Here is a 19,576-nt window from a genome sequence, read left to right as displayed (position 1 = left end):
TCCAGGTGCTCAGGAGGACTGGAATGCGGGGGTGTTGGTCCTGGAGCATGCTCAGTTTGATCTGGTGCTGCTTATCTCTTTTGGGTGTGTATATCCTTGATTGAGCTCAAGGAGAGGCCTACTTGATTTCAAGGGAAAACTCCTGAGGTTTCAAGGAAAAAGTTCCTTGACCTCCCCAGAGAACTATTGGGGTAACCCAGGCCCATAATCCTCCCATAACAGCTCCTTACCTCACTACTTTATTAATTTTCATTCTATGTTGTAAGTCAACCAAAGAATATGCTCTGATATCTCCTCACCAATTAAGTGGAGTTTAATATAGAAACAGTGAGACATTTAAAGTTTAAAAGTTTTTGTACAGAGAAGTTGTGAATTATTTTTAAAAAAGATATTGTGAGGGTAGCACCAATCCATTTGAATATTCTAGAGAAAAATGCACTTTTTAAAATGGTTATTGCTAAATAATGCTATGGTTGTTACTTGATAAATAGATTTCATCACCTGAAACTGTTTTGTAATCTTGGTTCATTTTGACTTCATTGTAAGCATCATGAAATAAGTGCTTGGTGAATGACTCTGCTTTGGTATCTGCCCCTCCTACTGAGAGGTGAATGCTGACTCTCATCTTTTACTAATTCTTAGCCTAGCTCCTTGTTTAAGCAGTACATGCAGAGTTGTGGGAGTGCATGTAACTTCACCTTCCCTGAGGTGGTACGTGTTTGTGGTGAGAAGAAAAGAATGGCATGGTTATTGGTTCAACTGATACTTCTTTCTTCAGGGCAAGGTTGTCCTGAAGAATAAGAAAATATGAAGTATTGCTCAGAGCTACATCTTATTCTCTGTTTCTTTATATTACGACTTCCATGAATGAAAATATAAAGGCTGTTCTTTATGTGAAAATTCAATAGATGTTTCTTGACCCAAAGTACCAAAGCCATACTGTTATGTGTGTATTCCCAAATGATTTTAATTTTATCACACTATGCCATTTAAGAGCTGTAATTGTAATCTATTTAAATTTTTAAATTTTAATATATTTGGTGAACTTTTCCATTTTCATAATAGTGTTTAATTCATAAGGCATCAAAAACATGACTGAAGTTATAGATAAATCTTAACTTTTTTTCCTGTAGTTTTTTTCAAAAGGTTGATAAGTTATGAAGATGTTGAATGAATTGTAAATTGCTGAGAGAAGTGATGGAACAAGTAAAGTGAATTAACACTGAAATTTGTAATTTTTTTAAAGCTTGGAATTTATTTAGTACTTTTAGGATTGAAAAGTGCTATAAAAACTGAATCAGAAATGGGTGTGTGGGAGCATATAGCAAGTGCAGTTCTTACTAAAATCAGGTGAAGTGAGTTTCTAACAAGTCAAGACATGTACCTTCACTTGACTTTAACACAGACTATTCCTCTCTGTTAGGAAATCCTGCTGAAGTATCACATAAATCTCTTTAGTGAAAGCAAAGCCTGAGCCTTAAACACGTTTCAGCTTATGCAGAGGTTGGTTTCTTGGCTTGTTTGTAGTATCACTGTTAATGTCTCTCCTTTCAAATACAAAATGAAAATGAATGAGTCATTTACAGTTTAGGTTTTTCTACTTTATAGTAAAATTTTAAGTAGAAATAGATTGTTGAAAAAGACACCATTAAAGTTGACATATTGATATGCAACCAAAATTTTGAGATTCATTAGTCTTTACATAGCATTATGTATTTAGATACAATTCATTGTGATGTCTGATGGTAATAAAACTTTTTTAGACAGCTGTGTGCCTAAATCAAGTTCATCGATTTAGTACCACTGCAAAATTTCTAGTAACAAACCTATTGTGTTCTAAAATAAGATTAAGTTTGTGTTTATTCTTAAAAAAACTTTGGAGGGGCAGCTAGGTGACGCAGTGGCCTTAGAGTCAGGAGGACCTGAGTTCAAATGTGACCTCAGACACTTAACACTTACTAACTGTGTGACCCTGGGCAAGTCACTTAACCCCAACTGTCTCACCAAAAAAACCAACCAAACAAAAAAACAAACCTTTGGAGACCAGGCATTATTTTGCATGGAAATACAGGTGATTCCTCCTCCTAGGTGGCTTGGAGTTAATAGGTACATAGATCCAGAATTAGGATAAAACTCTCCTTTTGTCTAATGGCTTTTTTTTTTTTAAATATGGCAAAACTTGGGACCTTACTACTGTAACATTTAGTAAAATAGGGACAAAATGATAAATATTCAACAAAAAGTAGATTTAAACTTAAAATCTACTTAGATAAAGTAGTTTGGATAGTATGTTTTTGAGGATGAGAGTTCACACCTTGTCTCTATGCTAAAAGCAACAAAAAACTTTACTTTTAATTTTCAAAGTGAAGTTAATTTCTAGATTACCTCTAACATATTTTGAGTCCTAATACTTTCTATATACTTATGCATGTAGACATGCATGGCTTTGTAATATATTTTTTCTCTTCGATTTTACTCACAAAAATCTTAAAAGTTTTACATGATTGTGAGATATCTGTTTGAGAGCTTAAGCTAGAAACAGACCTCATGAATACCAGTCCTGTGCTTTATCCAGATTAACTTCTCTCTTCTAACACTTCCAAGCACTTTCGTATAGTCCCTTATCATTTTATGCTTGGACTATTGCATTAGCTTGCTGGTTGATCTCCCTGCCTCTAGTCTCTCCTCATTCTGGGTAGGCCCATCCCTCTTCCTTCTTGCCTGTGACTTGGATTGTTATTCAGTCATTTCAGTTGTCCAACTCTATGTCACCCCATTTGGAGTTTTCTTGGCAAGGGTAGTAGGAGGGTTTTCTATTTCCTTCTTCAGGTCATTTTACAAATGAGGAAGTGGAAACAAACAGGGTTAAGTGACTTGGCCAGGGTCACACACATAGCAAGCTTCTGAGGCACATCTGTCTCTGGACCTAGGACCTGAGACCCAGTTCCCTGCTTCCCTAATGCAGCTTTCTGGTCACCTAAGAGTCCCAGCCACACACTCTGCAATTGGGAAAGATGAAAATGACAGCAGTCAGTGTTGCAGGGATCATGAGGGTTTAGGCACACCAATGCACTTTTGGTGGAGTTATGAATTGGTAAAACCATTTTACAAAGCAGTTTGGAATTATGCAAATAAAGAGACTAAAATGTTCATGACTGTTGACGCAGAGATTTCATTACTGGGCTTATATACAAAGGAAGTTAATGCAAAGTTGTTAATAATAATAATAGTCAATAAACATTTATTAAGAATCCATGTACTAAGCTCTGAGGATACAAAAAAAAGGCAGGAGACAGTCCCTGACCTAGAGGAGCTCATAACATGCAAACAGCTATCTACAAAGAAGTTATATATGGAATAAATAAGAAATAATCAACAGAGAGTAATCAAGAGAGATTAGGAAGGACTTCTTGTAGAAGGTAAGATTTTAGCTGGGACTTGAAGGAAATCAGGGAAGTCAGGAGGACCTTATGAGAAGGGAGAATGTTCCAGGCATGAATGATAGCCAGTGAAATGTCTAGAGTTGAGAGATGGAGTGTCTTTTTTTATTTTAATTTTTATTTATTCTCAGTTTCATGTAAAGATATCTTTTGAGTTCCAGATTTTTCTTGCACCCTCCCTTCCCTCTCCCCTCCTGAGGCCAGCAAGCAATTTGATATAGGTTATACATTACTATTATGTTAAACTTATTTCCACATTAATCAGAACAAAAGGAAAAAATAACACAAGAAAGAATAAACAAGAACAATAACAAAAAAGTAACAACAAAAGTGAAAATGAGTGAAAACAAAAGGCTTCTACAAGACGCCTTTACTAATCTCTCTTTAATCTAGTGTTTTCCCTCTGTATCTTGTTCAAGGAACAGCAAAGAGGCAAGTGCAAGTAGAAAGAATGAGAGTCCCTGTCCTCTAGGAGCTTATAATTGATTGTGAGAAGACTGCACATAAAAGGAAGCTGAAAAGTGGGGTGGGGATACAGGAAGTTCTCTTCATGGTGGAAGAAATATAAAATGAGTTCAGTTTGAGGAGCCAAAGAAGTTTAAAATGAGCAGGTGCAAAATGAGGCGATGTGGAGATGTCTGCTCCTTCTTCCTTCCTTAAATGGAGGTTGAGGACTTTGTGGCTCCACCCTCCAATTTGAGGGGAGGTATGGTGAGGATACTGAGCTGATTTGATCTTATAAGATGATGAGATTTCATAATGATGAGTTTGGGGGGGCAGGGGTGGAGCATGATGGGAAAATCAAAGAAATACAAATACAAAATGAGTGTAGTCTAAGAAGCCAAAGAAGTCCTAAATGAGTACAGCTGTGTGAAAAATAAGGTAATATCTAATATCATCCCAAGGAAGCCATTGATAAGAAGAAAATCCCCATATACACCAAAATACTTATAGTAGTCCTTGCTCTCAAGACAAAGGTCTTGCAATAAAGTTGGAGTTATAAGGATTATGGGTTGAATTTTTCAGGAGATCAATTTATGAGTTTTGTGCATCTTGGTATTAACTCCCATGGAGGGAGCAGTGAGTATTTGGGAAGTCATTAATTAAAGAATGAAGTAATTTACTTTTGTATTTATTGCAGCTACAGTGGATAGAACACTGGGCCATTAGGAAGTCATGAGTTCACATATGATGTTTGATACTTACTAGCTGTGTAACCCTGGGAAATTCATTTAATATCTGTCTGGCTTAGTTTACTCATATGAAAAATGAGGATAATAATACTGCTACCTCCAAGGGTTGTTGTAAGGATAAAATAAGATAATATTTGTAAAGTACTTAGCACCATGATTGATAGTGCTTCTCCTTTGAGATTCCCATAACTTATATCTGCCACCCAGTGAAAATTCTGATAGTTGCTATCTACCAACCTCCCTTCTTTCCACAATGAATTCAGTTCTTGGCTCACTCTCTTTCCTTCTTTCCCAAATCCTAATCTTGTATGAGGGGATTTCAATCTGCTCTCTCACTCTAACCTCAAAGTTCCTCAACATTATATTCATTTCCCATGACCTACTCCACCACACTTCAGCCACACACAAAATGTTCATATCTTTGATACTGTAACTACTCACAAATGCTTCACTTCCATGCTTACAAACTCTGAATTTCCCTTATCTGATTACAACCTATGGGCTTTCTATTTCTCTGCTTTTCAAAATCAAACATTGTTCTTCCTCCACACATGACCTTTAATCCTTCAACCCCTCAGTCCTTCTCAGACTATCACTCAGTCACTAGTTGTACTCTTCTAATTTCTCCATCTTCATCCCTTAGTAAATCAATTTAATTCTACCCTATCCTCTTCTCTTGAGTCTTTTGCTTCTTTATTCTGTAGACAAATTTGCAATTCTTAGCCCCAACTTTGTGTGAATCCCAGCCATCTGCTGCCTTCAGTCCTACATATGTGCCGTTGAACAAAGCTGGAGAAAATCACAAAATCATGTCGACAGAGTGCACTAAAAATTTGTTACATAACCTGAACTTGGCCCTCACTGCTTGAAGACAATCCTTTCACACTTTCCTAATGATCTCATTATCCCAATCACCCACTGTAGCAGCTTTTCCAAACATTTTTATCCCTCTTCATATGTGCCATATAATGTCCCCCTAATTATATACTCTCCTGAGAACCTTGTTTCATATTTTATTAAAAATATTGAGGCAATTTACTGACTGAGGGCTCGCTTGTTTTTTCTCTTCCTCCCTGTGTTCCACTCTCTCTTCTTCCGCCTCCTCTTCCTCATGTGGTATCACCCAGGTGACCTTCCTCTGACTTCTTACCTTATATCTCTTGCTTTATGTATCCCCTAGCAGCAAGAGGCCAGGCCACTTATCTTTCTATCAACATAAAGCTACTCCACCTCCTACTCCTAGTCTGATCTTCCAACTAGCATGCAAGGACCTCTGTGGAAAACCTCTAGTGCCGAGAAACAACCTTCCTTTTGACCATAGGGTATCCAAAGTTGGTGGGGAGCAGATCTTCCCTTTACTTTGCAGGTTAGATTTCTTTCTCCTGCTGTGTTGGTTCTTCTGAGGTCATCTAGTTTAATATCTACCTGATCACCTAGCTTTTGCTTGATTTTTCCAATTGTGGACAGCTCTAATTGATAGAGAGTTCTTTCTCATGTATCCTCTTTGTATCATAGCTATTTGTGCATATATCTGTTTTTTAAACTAGATTATGAACTTTTTGAAAGCAAGATCTGTATCTCTGGCTTTTAGTGAGGTGCTTGGATATACTGTGCATTTGATGTTTGAGTGAAGTAATAAAAACATTCTGCTAATACTAAAGTATTACAATGCAAAATTTTTTAATTGTTTATTATTAAAATATAACCATTTGAAGGTCTAAAAATCATGTAAAATAAAGAATAAATAAAACCCTGTGTACATGGGGAATTTGCTTGCTACTTTGCTTTCAGAAAATATTGGACAGCTTTGCTGGAGTATAAAATATTGATGTGTCTATACATATATATGTATATATGAAGCACACATCCATACATATACACACACACATGAAGATGACTGACAAGACAAAACACATTTTTCACAATATGTCTTTGTGGCTATTGATTTTGAATGTCCGAACTCCTTTTTAGTATGAATTCCAGAAAGGCCACTCACCCTTGTGTTTGAAAGATGAACTATATATTTCTTATCAGATTTCTATATCTGCATATTACTATATACATTTTGTTATATTTATACAATAGTTATTTCCTGGTATATAAAGTATTAAATCCTTATCCTCCTACAAGCCTCCACGGAGAAAGTTTGTACCTAACAGCTTCATGGCTTTCTTCAGTCTAACCGAATGCTACTATATATACCTTCTTCTTTAGCCAAATTGGCTGTGCCTTGTCCTTAGAGTATGCCCTATGCTCTCATGCCTCCTACTCGTGCTATTGCCTTTCCTGGGAATAACATAAGACAGTTTAGCTTAATTGTCACCTCCTTAGTAAAACCTTCTCTGATCCTACTGGAGGAAGTCATCCTTCTCTTTTGAAGTAATATTTGATTATTAATTGACTCTAACACTCAAATGATATTTATATAGTTATTTGTATATTTGTATCAATCTGCAATAAGCATTTATTTCTTCTTAGAGGGTGTCTTCCTATGCCTCTTCCTAGCTTACCCCCCAACACATTTAGTAAATTAATATTTTCGATCAAAGGAAAATACTCGGGGCAGCTAGATGGCAAAGTGGATAGAGCACTGGCCCTGGAGTCAGGAGTACCTGAGTTCAAATCTGGCCTCAGACACTTAATACTTAACTAGCTGTGTGACCCTGGGCAAGTCACTTAACCCCAATTGCCTCACTTGAAAAAAAAAAAAAGGAAAATACTCCAGTTCATAGGTACTCTGGTTACATACTTTGTGTATGTAAATTTATTTTAGAATAATGAATTTTTTTTTTTTCTCTTCAGTGCTTTGGTAATTGTTACGGTGTTTGATCGTGATGTTAACTGCAGAAGAGCTGCCTCTGTAAGTATTCTAAATGTTATATTTTGCTTTTTTTCTCCCTAAGAACTTCCTTCTTGTATATATTTTTTTCTTTTTTATTTTTTGTGAGGCAATTAGGGTTAAGTAACTTGCCCAGGGTCACACAGCTAGTGAGTGTTAAGTGTCTGAGGCTGGACTTGAACTCTGGTCCTCCTGAATCCGGGGCCAGTGCTCTATCCACTGTGCCACCTAGCTGCCCCGTTGTATATTTTTATAGATAGCCACCATGGCATATTGAATAAAAAACTGACCTCTAAGAATACAGATCTGAGTTCAAGAGGATCTGGGTTCACATCCCAGCTCTGAACCCTCATACTCTCTGTGTGAACCCTTATGTGTCTGTTAACTTTTTGCGGGGGGGGGGGGGGGCGGCAATGAGGGTTAAGTGACTTGCCCATGGTCACACAGCTCATAAGTGTGAAGTATCTGAAGCTGGATTTGAGCTTAGGTCCTCCTGAATCCAGGGCCAGTGCTTTATCCAATGTGCCATCTAGCTGCCGCCGCCTCTTCTCACCCCCCCCCCAAATTTTTTGTGTTCTATACAAAGATCTGAAGATCAGTTTCAGCTAAGGTACTGATTTGTATTAGAAGAGGAAGTTTCTTCACATGAGTTCCCTATGACAGTGAAATCAGATTCAGTTCTTATCCTAGTCCCTAACCTCTTCCCTATTTGTACAGAGAAGTAGCCATTTCAACAACTCGACATGACCTAAATCCAGTATCCATTGTGCCAAGGTGATAATTATTTAACATTTTATTATTATTATTTAACATTTATTTTTTATTATTATTGTTATTATTATTATAGACACAATTACAGTTCTTTTGGTTATTAGGCAGCATGCCATGGTGGATGGAAAACAGATCATAGTGTCAAGAAGATCCATCCTCAGGTCCTGCCTCTGACACATATATTACTGAGAAGGTGATGATCCAGACTGGTGGAGTAATTTCTTCATAGGCATATTGCTACACTTCATAAAATTACAGGTCCAATCAAAAACAAAAACACAAATCAATTAATCAGTACATCTTATTTGTCTAATATTATGCTAGGAACTGTGGGAAGGGAAATAGTAAAAAAAAAACATGAACACAAGTGAAATTAGAGTATTCTTAAATATTAAGCTCTTTGGTACTAATTGTAAATGTTCTCAAAGTTCATAGATGTGAGTAAGAAATATATGCTACAGTAATTGGAAAAGTCTTCAGTGAGGAGATTTGATTTGAGCTGACCCTTGAAGATTATAGAATCTATGTTTAAATTTTACTGAAGCCCAAGCTTTGTTAAGACACCTCAGAAGCTATATGGGTTAACTATTTATTTGAACTAGAATTTCTCTATATAATAGACTCAATAAGTAGTTAGCCAACTTTTACTTGATGACTTTCATTGAGGGTAAACCTAGTACTATTTGAGATATTTTATTCCATTGCCTCTATAGTCATAGATAACACTGCCTCTCTTAATGAAGCCTAAGTTTCTATTAAACCTGTTTGATTAGCTTACCATCTTTATGCTCATTCATATTACTGATAAAAATGTCAATTATAAGCCTAGGCTTAGGCACAGGACTCTGGGACCCTTTAAATGGAGACTCATTCTGAAGTTTAGGTAGTTAGAAAACCTTTGTTAACCTAGCAAGTTAAGGTAAGGGACACCGAGGAACTTTCTCAAAAGCTTGACTCGCCAAACATTCTAACTCTAGTGCAGAGAACACAATTTGAATGGACTGGCCATGTTGCTCAAATGCCAAATGTATGTTTGCCTAAAAGACTATTTTACAGAGAACTCACACAAGGCAAGTGCTCACAACAGGGGTCAGAAGCAGTGATATAAGACACTTTCAAGGTCTCTCTGAAGAACTTTTAAATTAATTGTGAGCCATGGGAGACCCTGACACAGGACTTGCCCATATCAAAGAAGGTGCTGTGCTCTAATAGCAAAGCGGAATTGCAGTAGTTCAAAAGAAACATGAGATGCACAAATTTATAGCCATCTCTACTCTAAATGTTCACATGGATTATTTGTGCCCAGCCTGTGGTAAAGTCTTCTATGCTCTTATTTGTCTGATCAGCCACAGTTGGACACACTGTACCTTGACCCTGACATAGTGATGTCATTTTGGTCCCGTTTGAGAATGAAGGACAGCATCCAACCAACTATGTGCCAGGCATTGGGTTAAACCCTAGAAATATAAAGGAAGGTAAAAGACAGTCTCTGCTCTGAAAGAACTCATGGTCCAGTGGAGGAGACTGAACATATAAGTAACTGTAGAAACAAGTTCTATACCAGATAAATTGGAAATCATCAGTAGTGGGAAGGTTTTAACATTAAAGGAAATTCAGAAAAGCTTCTTGTTGAAGGTGAGATTTTAACTTTGACGTGAAGGAAACTAGGAAAGCTAGAAGGCAGACATAACAAGGGAGAGCACGGACAATTAGGCAAGGAGACAGAAAGCTTTTGGAATCGTCCAGGTGTGAAGTGATGAGAGTCTACACCAAGGTGCTAACAATATCAGGGAGAGAAGAGATGTACAGGGAGATGTTATGAAGTTAAAGTCTACAGGGCTTGTCAACACATGGGGTATAGTGGAGTAAATGAGAAAGAAGAATCAAGGGAGAGAGCTTAGTGGCTGGAAGGATAGTGCTAACCTTTATTGTAATTGGAAAGCTTACCATTTTAGGTAATGGTAACATAAGATAATGTCTATGGAACAGACATTTTAGAGAGCTTAGTGTCAGGGGTCGGGTACCTTTTGAATCGGACATTGTGGGGAATGGAGAATTGGGTTTGAATCATGATTGCCAGGAATTCAAAATCCTTGTGATGGAGAGGTTATGATTAAGTGGAAGTTTGTTGATCATCGAGAAATTAGTTTAAGTTATCACATCCCTAGGGCTTTTGCCTTCAGGTGAAGTTTTCTCCGGGTATTACACATCTCATGTTACTTGGAACCAGTGTAGCCTTAATGACTCTACATTCATCAAGTTCCAAATCTTTGGGGCAGCTAGGTGGTACAGTGGATAAAATACTGGCCCTGGATTCAGGAGGACCTGAGTTCAAATCTGGCCTCAGACACTTGACACTTTTTAGCTGTGTGACCCTGGGCAAGTCACTTAACCCTCATTGCCCAACCAAAAAAAGAAAAAAAAATAGAATGTAGGACAAATAACAACAATGAATCATCATATTGCTCAGAGTAGTTTGGTCATTCACATTTATTCTTCTAATAATATTGCTGTTACTGTATAAAATGTTCTCTTGGTTCTGCTCATTTCACTCTGCATTATTTCTTGCATGCTCATCTGTTGCTTATATCACAGTAGTATTTCATCACAATCATATACCACAACTTATTTAGCCATTCCCCAGTTGATTGGTCTCTCATTTTCCAGTTCTTTGCCACTGTCAAGAGAACGGCTGTAAATATTTTAGAACATATAGGTTCTTTTTCTTTTTTCCTCATCATCTTGGGAAACAGACCTACTAGTGGTACTGCTGGCTCAAAGGGTAGACACAGTTTTATAACTCTTTGACTATATGTAGCTTTGATTTCTTTATTGAAAAACTGCCTGTTTATATCTTTTGGCCATTTATCAATTAGGGAATGACTCATTCTTATAAATTTGACTCTGTTTTCTATCTATTTGAGATGTGAGGCCTTCAAGAAATGGTCTATAACACCCCCCCCCCGTCCAAGTTTCTGCTTTCCTGATCTTGACAACATTGGTTTTATTTGTACAACCCTGTTTTATTTTAATATAAGCAGAATTATCCATTTTACATTCCACAATACTCTATATCTCTTATTCATAAACTGTTCTCTTATCCATAAAGCTGGTAGGTATTATGTTCCATGCTCTTCTAATTTACTTCCATCACCCTTTATGTCTAGATCATGTATCCATTTTGACCTTATCTTGGTAAATGGTATAAGATATTGGTCTATACTTAGTTTTTCCAGACTACTTTCCAGTTTTCCCAATGATTTTTTTTTTTTTTACGAAATAGTGAGTTCTTATCCCTAAAGCATAAATCTTTACCTTTATCAAGCACAAAGTTATTGTAATATTTTACTGCTGTGTATTATATATCTACTCTATTCCACTGATCTACCATTCTGTTTCTTAGCCAGTACCAGATAGTTAATACAATTTAAGATCTGTTTTCATGTTTGGTAATCCATCTGATTTACCCAACTCTCATCTGTACCATCAAGAAGCTGTAGCATTTGTAACAGCCACACCCCAGTAAGTCATTTTGGCAGATGGGCTAAACCAGATTGAGGGTATCTAAAAGGGGTCTCACACCTGGATAAGTTGAAGGCGTTTGTCTACCCTAAGTGTGTGAGGACTTCCTCTGGTAAAATTTATGGATGAGAACAGTTTGTCCCAGCAGCCATAAAGGTGGCTGAAGCAGGTACTATGGAGTGCTTAGATTTTGGTTAGATATTGAAGATGCCAAGGTCATTTACTGAATCCTAAGCCATCACCAATTGTCTTGACTTTTGTCTTGCTACTGGAGTTTGATGACTCTGGAAGAGAAACTGAGGCTGATGACTCCACACAGCTCTGCCACACAAATTCAATTTATGCATAAAGCAAAAACATAATCCATATCATTTTGCCATTTTTACCTTCCTCAGAAGTCCTGGTTTTCCATGATGTCAGATGTTTTCAATGAGGATGAAAATGACATCAAGGTTGGCTACTACACTGATGATAAATTATTTAACTTGAAAATGCTGTAAGCTAAGACTATAGCGGAGGGAGAGTTTGTGTATGATTTTTTGATCACACGTGCTCATGCACTCAATGAAGCCTTTGAGGCTGAGAGGCAACAAAGTATGTATCAATTTTCTGCTGCTTTGGCCTAACAGCTAACACCAAGAAAACAGATTCTCCACCAGCCAACACCACACTATCCATACAGGAAACCATCAGTTACAGCAATTGGAGAAATATTGAATGCTGTAGATAATTTCAATTACCTTATTTATTCAATTACCTAATTTCAGTTACTTTCCTGAGATGTACACATAGATGATGAAGTTGATGCACACATTGCCAAAGCTAGCTCAATGCAATTTGGGAGGTTCCGAAGGAAGGTGTAGGAGAGAAGAGGTACTGGGCTACCTACCAAACTGAACTGAATGTCTATTGAGCCTCTGTGCTGACCTCATTGTTGTATGCCTGTGAAATCTGGGTAGTCTACCAGTGCCATGCCAGGAAACTGAATCACGTCCATTTGAATTGTCTTAGGAGGATTCTAAAGATCACCTGGCAAGATAGGGTACCAGACACTGAGGTCCTTTCTTGAGCTAAACTGTCAAGCATTCAAACTAATACAGAGAGTACAACTCCAATGGATTGGCCATATTGCTTGAATGTCAAATGTACATTTGCCTAAAAGACTATTTTACAGAGAACTTACACAAGGCAGATACTCACATTGTGGTCCAAAGAAGTGATAAAAGGACATTGTCAAGGGCTCTCTAAAGTACTTTGGAATTGATGGAAGACACTGGTAAAGGACCACCCAGCATGGTATGCCCACATCAAAGAAGGTGCTATGCTTTATGAATGAAACAGAATGATAGTATTTCTTTTTTTTTTTTTTTTAGTGAGGCAATTGGGGTTAAGTGACTTGCCCAGGGTCACACAGCTAGTAAGTGTTAAGTGTCTGAGGCCGGATTTGAACTCAGGTACTCCTGACTCCAGGGCCGGTGCTCTATCCACTGCGCCACCTAGCTGCCCCTAGAATGGTAGTATTTCAAAAGAAACTTGAGATGAGCAAATTTAGAGACCCCAAATATTCATGTGGACTATTTGTCCCTGACCTGTGGTAGAGCCTCCTGAGCTCATACTGGTCTGATCAGCTGGAGTGGGACACACTGTACCTTGATTCCAACATAGTGATGACATTTTGGTCTTCTTCAAGAGTGAAGGACAGCAACAACAACTACAACAAAATAATGAAGGACAACAACCAACCAAGATTTGATATTGCTAGTTCTCCATCCTTTACATATTTTTCATTAATTTTTTTCATATTCTTGATCTTTTGGTCTTCTATATAATTTTTTTTTGTTATTTTTTCTAGCTATGTAAAATAATTTTCAGTAGTTTGATTTGGTATGGCACTGAATAAGTAAATAGATTTAGGTAGAATTGTTCTTTTATTATATTTGCTCAGCCCACCCATGAATAATTAATATTTCACCAGTTATTTAAATTTGACTTAATTTGTGTGAAAAGTGTCTTATCATTATGTTCATATAGTTCCTGGGTTTGTCTTGCTAGATATACTCCCAGGAATCTTATATTATCTGTGATTATTTTAAATGAAATATCTCTTATTATTTCTTCTTGAAGGGCTTTGTTGGTAATATATGGAAATGCTGATAATTTATATGGGTTTATCTTATATCCTGCTACTTTGCTACAATTATTGTTTCAGCTAATTTTTTTTAGTTGAACCTCTAGGATTTTCTAAGTATACCATTATATTGTCTATAAAAAGAGTTTTATTTCCTTACTATTCATTCTGATTCCTTCAATTTATTTTTCTTTTCTTATTTCTCTTGCTTATATTTTAGTACAGTATTAAATAAGAGTAGTGATAATGGACAGTCATTATCTTTTATGTGAAATCTTTCCCCCCGCCCTGCCCCAACTGCCTTTCCTTTCTACATAACCTTATTTTTGTTTTTATTTTATATATATTTTGACATGTGCATGTTTCTTCCAGTAGAAGGCACACTCCTTGAAAGCTTAATAGGTTAAATTTTTATCTTTGTTTCCTCATTGTCTATCTCAAAGGCAAGAAATAACTGCTTAATTGGTTATTGATAATTTTACCTTCTACCCTATACCTAAAATCTGAATTGAAGTGAATTCTTTTTGGAGACAGTTAAACTTGATTGTTTGAGAGGGAGGAGAGAAGAGAAAGAGAGACATAGAGACAGAGACAGAAAGAAACAGAGAGACAGAGACCCAGAGTCACACATGGAGAAAAACTTAGAAATTAACAGAACATATTGTCCATACTATAATTTTCAATCAGATTATACAATCACCAGTCTGACCAGATATGCATACCTAATTTAGCTCAAAGTTTGGTGCTGGGCAAAAAATTGATCCTGAACAAGTAATACAAGTTTAATCCATTTAAATTTTTTTTCCTTTTCCACATGAAAAACAATTTGAGTACCATGTATTCTTGTTCAGTTTATTTTTCAAAAAGGATCTTTAGCATATTTGTTTCTATGCTTGCAAAAGTCCCTGCCTCATTAACAGTGGAGCAGCTTGTAGAACTATATTGATCCCCCAAAATAGCTATGACATATACAAAAATTTATTATAGTTGAATAGTATTTTAGCCTAATTTGATGGGAAAAGTTTTCATATAATTCATAGCTAATTAAAAAATGTACTAAGCCTTTCTCTTGAAATAAAATTCAACTTTTTTAATTGAAAGAGACTATACATATACAGTTTTCAGTGAACTGATAAAATAAAAAAGAACACTATTTCAATTTTGTAGTCTTGGATTAACTTTCATGCATTAGTGTGAACTTGAGTTTTAGCAATCAAAGGGCATTGTTCTGGGTAGGCCCGTTCTTAATAAACTTGCATTCTTAAGTTGTTGTCATGCAGTACACTAGTTTTAAAGAGCATTAGGTCATAAAAACAGGAATGACAAACAACCCTTGAGGCTCTATGCATCTAACAATGAGGACTTTATTTAAAAAAATGAAGCCATGGGTCATTTAAAGTGCTTCATGTTTGTTTTGAGTTTATTGTCTGATGTTTAGCAAAAAGCAAACCTGACTCATTTTGCTCTGTTTGTTCTCTTTGTTCTCTAGGCTGCTTTCCAGGAGAATGTTGGAAGACAGGTATGGTAACTTTTTGAATCTTCTTTCACTAAACTTCCTGTATCCGTAGGTCTGAACACTAAAAGATATATAGCTAGACACTAATTTCCTTCATTAGAATTATTTAAATATGTGTCAAGTAATAATATAATTTCTAATGCTCTACTCAATTCCCCATTCATCTCTCATTTCCTAGGGTTAAACGTCTCAATTTTAGGCAGCACTTTAAGGTGGTCAGGCCTTTAAATGTCAGCCCAGTCTTGTGCAAGTGGCAGTAAAATAATATTGAAGTATTTTAACATGATGGAAGTGGTCTTTTATAAGGACGTATCAGGTAATGGCTTGCAGGAAGAATTGGAAGGGACAAAGAGTACTAGAAAACTAGTTATGAGGAGATTGAAATAATTTTGGTATGCAAATTAATTAGGGCCCAGGCTATGTTGGTAGTGGGAATGAAAAGCAGAGTATTCATATGGAATATGTTTCTTTTCTAAAATATATTGATATATTTTGTATTTCTAATTGTTAGAATTTCTCTTAGTAACCCTCCCCATGTTGGCTGCCCCTGCCCCTGTTATCCCCTACAACCAACAATATTTTATAAAGAAAAAAGAGGAAGAATAAAAAAAAGTCCTTAAGAATTGATCGATAAATCAAAAAGTTCTAGAAACATATACAATGTACCACACTTGGGGTTGTGGTTGCTCTTTGTAATTTCACAGCTTTTATTTTTGATTGTTTTGTCATTATACTTCACATTTATATCTTGTATATTGTTTTTCTTTCACTTACCTCAATCTGTATCAGATCATGTAAATCTTTCCATAGTTCTCTGTATTCATCCTCTTTGTCATTTCTTATTGCATAATAATATTCCTTTACATTCACAGGCTACCAGTTTTTTAACCATTCCCCAATCATTGGATATCTTTCCTCCCCCTCTCCCTCCTATTACTTGCTACAATAAAATGTTCTGCTACAGATATTTTAGTATATAGTGAAACTTTCATATCAAGGTCAATGACTTCTTTGGGGTATAAGCCTAGTAGTTTATTTTCTGGGTCAAAGGCTGTAATAGGATCAGCTTTTTCCTGATGGAGCTTCCCTGACTTTTCCTGATTTAGCTGAAATCCAGTTAGCTTGAGCTTCCTGGATTTAGCTTCTGGGGGTATAAAATGTCCCAGCCAAATGTAACTGGGGCCTCTCAGACTTGATTGGTACTTGAGTCTTCTCGAGTTTCCATATCCTAATGAAATATGGATAATGTGTTTCCAGATGTAAATAAGGAAGGCCATAACCCGAGAAGCTAAGTGCCACTTTGTCCTTGCTGTGTTGGGACAAAGTAAACCTTCTCCTTTGTTATTTGTTAAGTGTTTAATGACTTGCAAGTGCCTCATTTCTACCCAATATCAAACATGAACTAAGAGGGTACTGGGATTAGAGCTATGCCTATAATAAAGGGTATGGAAATTTTAGTAACTTCGTTTTCATAATTCCACATTGCTCTTCAAAATGTTTTTACTGATTCACAGCTCCACTAACAGTGTACCAATGGGCCTGTCTTCCACTGGCTGTTAACATTTTTGCCAATTTGCAGGTTGTGAGGTAAAGCCTTAGTGTTGTGCTGATTTGTATTTCCATTATTATTAATGATCTGGGACATTCTTTCATATGATTATTTTGGTTTGCATTATTATTAAAGAAACAAAAACTACAGAATTTTAAATTATTTTGAGAGACATATTAAGTATCAAAGATGATTCTATGCTCTTGAGATTCAACAGTCAAGACAGTGCTGCTGCCTTTGACAAAGATAGGGAAATAACAAGAGAGTGGATCAGATTTAACAAGGGATCAGAAATAACAAGGGATCAGATTTTCAGAGAAAGTGAGTACCATTTAGGACATGAATTTGAAAAGTGTCAGAGGGAAAATGTCCAAGTGGCAATTGGAGACACATTATTAAAACTTAGGTCATGACTAGATATATGCTTTATAGAATTACCTAGTTATATATGTAAATTTAAACCTTGGTTGAGATCTTTGTCAAAGAGAATGTGAAAAAAGCAAAGAAAACAAAAAGGGCTGAGATGTCAGTCATAGGAAATATCAACATTTTTGGCATAGATGGTAGAAGAGTAGGCATGTTACTGGGTTTGTAGGTTAGTAAGACATTGATGAACGTTCAAAGAGTAATTTTAGTTGAGTCTGGGGACAAAAGCCAAATAAGTAATATGTGATAAAGCAAAAGAAGCATCAGATATTGACCATTTCTTTGGGAAGTTAAGAAGAGAAATAAAAATAGAGAAATAGAAAGGAAATAGAGTAGACAACAGGATAAGTGAAGTTCTTTCCAAATGGAGATCCATGTTATGTGGTCAAAATAGTACTTAAGGGAAAATTTATATCTCTGAATGCTTATACATCAATAAAATAAAGAAAGAGCAGATCAATAAATTGGTCATGAAACAGAAAAAAACTAGAAAAAGGACAAATTTTAAATCCTCAATTAAAATTGGAAATACTGGGGCAGCTAGGTGGTGCAGTGGATAAAGCACTGGCTTTGGATTCAGGAGGACTTAAGTTCAAATCCAGCCTCAGTCACTTGACACTTACAAGCTGTGTGACCTTGAGCAAGTCACTTAACCCCCATTACCACCACCACCCCCCCGCCAAAAATGGGCAATACTGAAAATTTTTTAAAGGAGAGATTAATAAAATTGAAAGTAAGAAAATAATTGAACTAATAAATAAAACTAGAAATGATTTTATGAAAAAGAAAAAAGCACATTACCAATATCAGAAATAAAAAGAGTAATTAAATTAACCATCAGTGAAGAGGAAATTAATTATTAGGAGCTATTTTGCCCAATTATATGCCAATAAATCTGACAGTCTAAGCAAAATGGATGAAATTTTATTAAAAAATTAATTTTCCAGATTAACAGAAGAGGAAATAGAATACTCAAATAAGTCCATCTTAGAAAAAAAAATTGAATAAGCCATCAGTGAACTCCCTAAAAATATATCCTTAGGGCCAGATGGATTCACAAGCTAATTCTACCAAACATCTAATGAACAATTAATTCCAATACTGTATAAACTATTTTGAAAAATAGGCAAAGAAGGAGTCCTAACAAATTCCTTTTATGACACAATGGTGCTGATACCTCAGCCAGGAAGAGTGAAAACAGACAAAGAAAACTATAGACCAATTTCCCTAATGAATATCAATGAAAATATTTTAAGTACTAGCATGGAGATTACAGCAATATATCACAAAGCTCATATACTTTGACCAGGTGGGATATATACCAGAAATGCAGGGCTGGTTCAATATTAGGAAAACTATCAGTATTGACTTTATCAATAACAAAAGCAAAAGTAATCATATGATTATCTCAGTAGATGCAGAAAAAATCTTTGACAAAATATAACATCCATTCCTATTAAAAACACTAAAGAACATAGGAATCAGTGGAGCTTTCCTTAAAAAGTTGTATCTATCTAAAACCATCAGTTAGCATTATCTGTAATGGAGATAAGCTAGAAGCCTTCCTACTAAGATTAGGAATGAAGCAAGTATGCCCAATAGCACCACTATTATTCATTATTGTACTAGAAATGTTATTTATAGCAACAAGAGAAGAAAAGGCAATTGAAGGAATTAGAATAGGCAATGAAGAAACAAAACTATCTTTTTTTAAAAAAAATTTTCAAAACTATCTTTTTGCAAATGATATAATGGTATACTTGAAGAACTCTAGAGTAACAATTAAAACACTTTTGAAACAATGAATAACTTTAGCAAAGTTGTAGGATATAAAATAAAGCCACATAAATAGTATAAAATAGTTTATCTCTCAGATGTATGAGTAAGGAAAGAATGTATGACCAAAGATGAGATAGAAAGCATTATGAGATTTAAAATGGATAAATTTGATTATATTAAATGTAAAAAGTTTTTGTCCAAACAAATCCAATGTAACCAAAATTTAAAGGAAAGCAAAAAACTTGGGGGAAAATTTTGCACTAAGTATTTCTGATAAAGGCTTCATTTCTCAAATATATAGAGAATTGAGTCAAATTTATAAAAACACAAGTTATCCCCCAATTGAAAACTGGTCAAAGGTTATGAACAGGCAGTTTTTGGACAAAGAAATCAAACTTATCTATAGTCATATG

The 19,576-nt window shown here is 35.8% G+C and overlaps 1 protein-coding gene across 1 annotated transcript in view; it reads left to right on the top strand.

Moving 5' to 3' along the window:
• The window catches only part of TBCD (tubulin folding cofactor D), a 448,209-nt gene that overhangs the window by 229,626 nt on the left and 199,007 nt on the right, over positions 1-19,576 (top strand). Inside the window, 2 exon segments of the mRNA XM_044001676.1 lie at positions 7,436-7,493; positions 15,383-15,412. Coding sequence (XP_043857611.1) covers positions 7,436-7,493; positions 15,383-15,412 — 88 coding nt within the window.

Source organism: Dromiciops gliroides, chromosome 4 (genome assembly GCF_019393635.1).
Source record: "Dromiciops gliroides isolate mDroGli1 chromosome 4, mDroGli1.pri, whole genome shotgun sequence".
In the NCBI taxonomy this organism is placed as follows: Eukaryota; Metazoa; Chordata; class Mammalia; order Microbiotheria; family Microbiotheriidae; genus Dromiciops; species Dromiciops gliroides.
The sequence above is the reverse complement of the archived record's forward strand: the minus strand, read 5'-3'. Positions and strand labels throughout refer to the sequence as shown.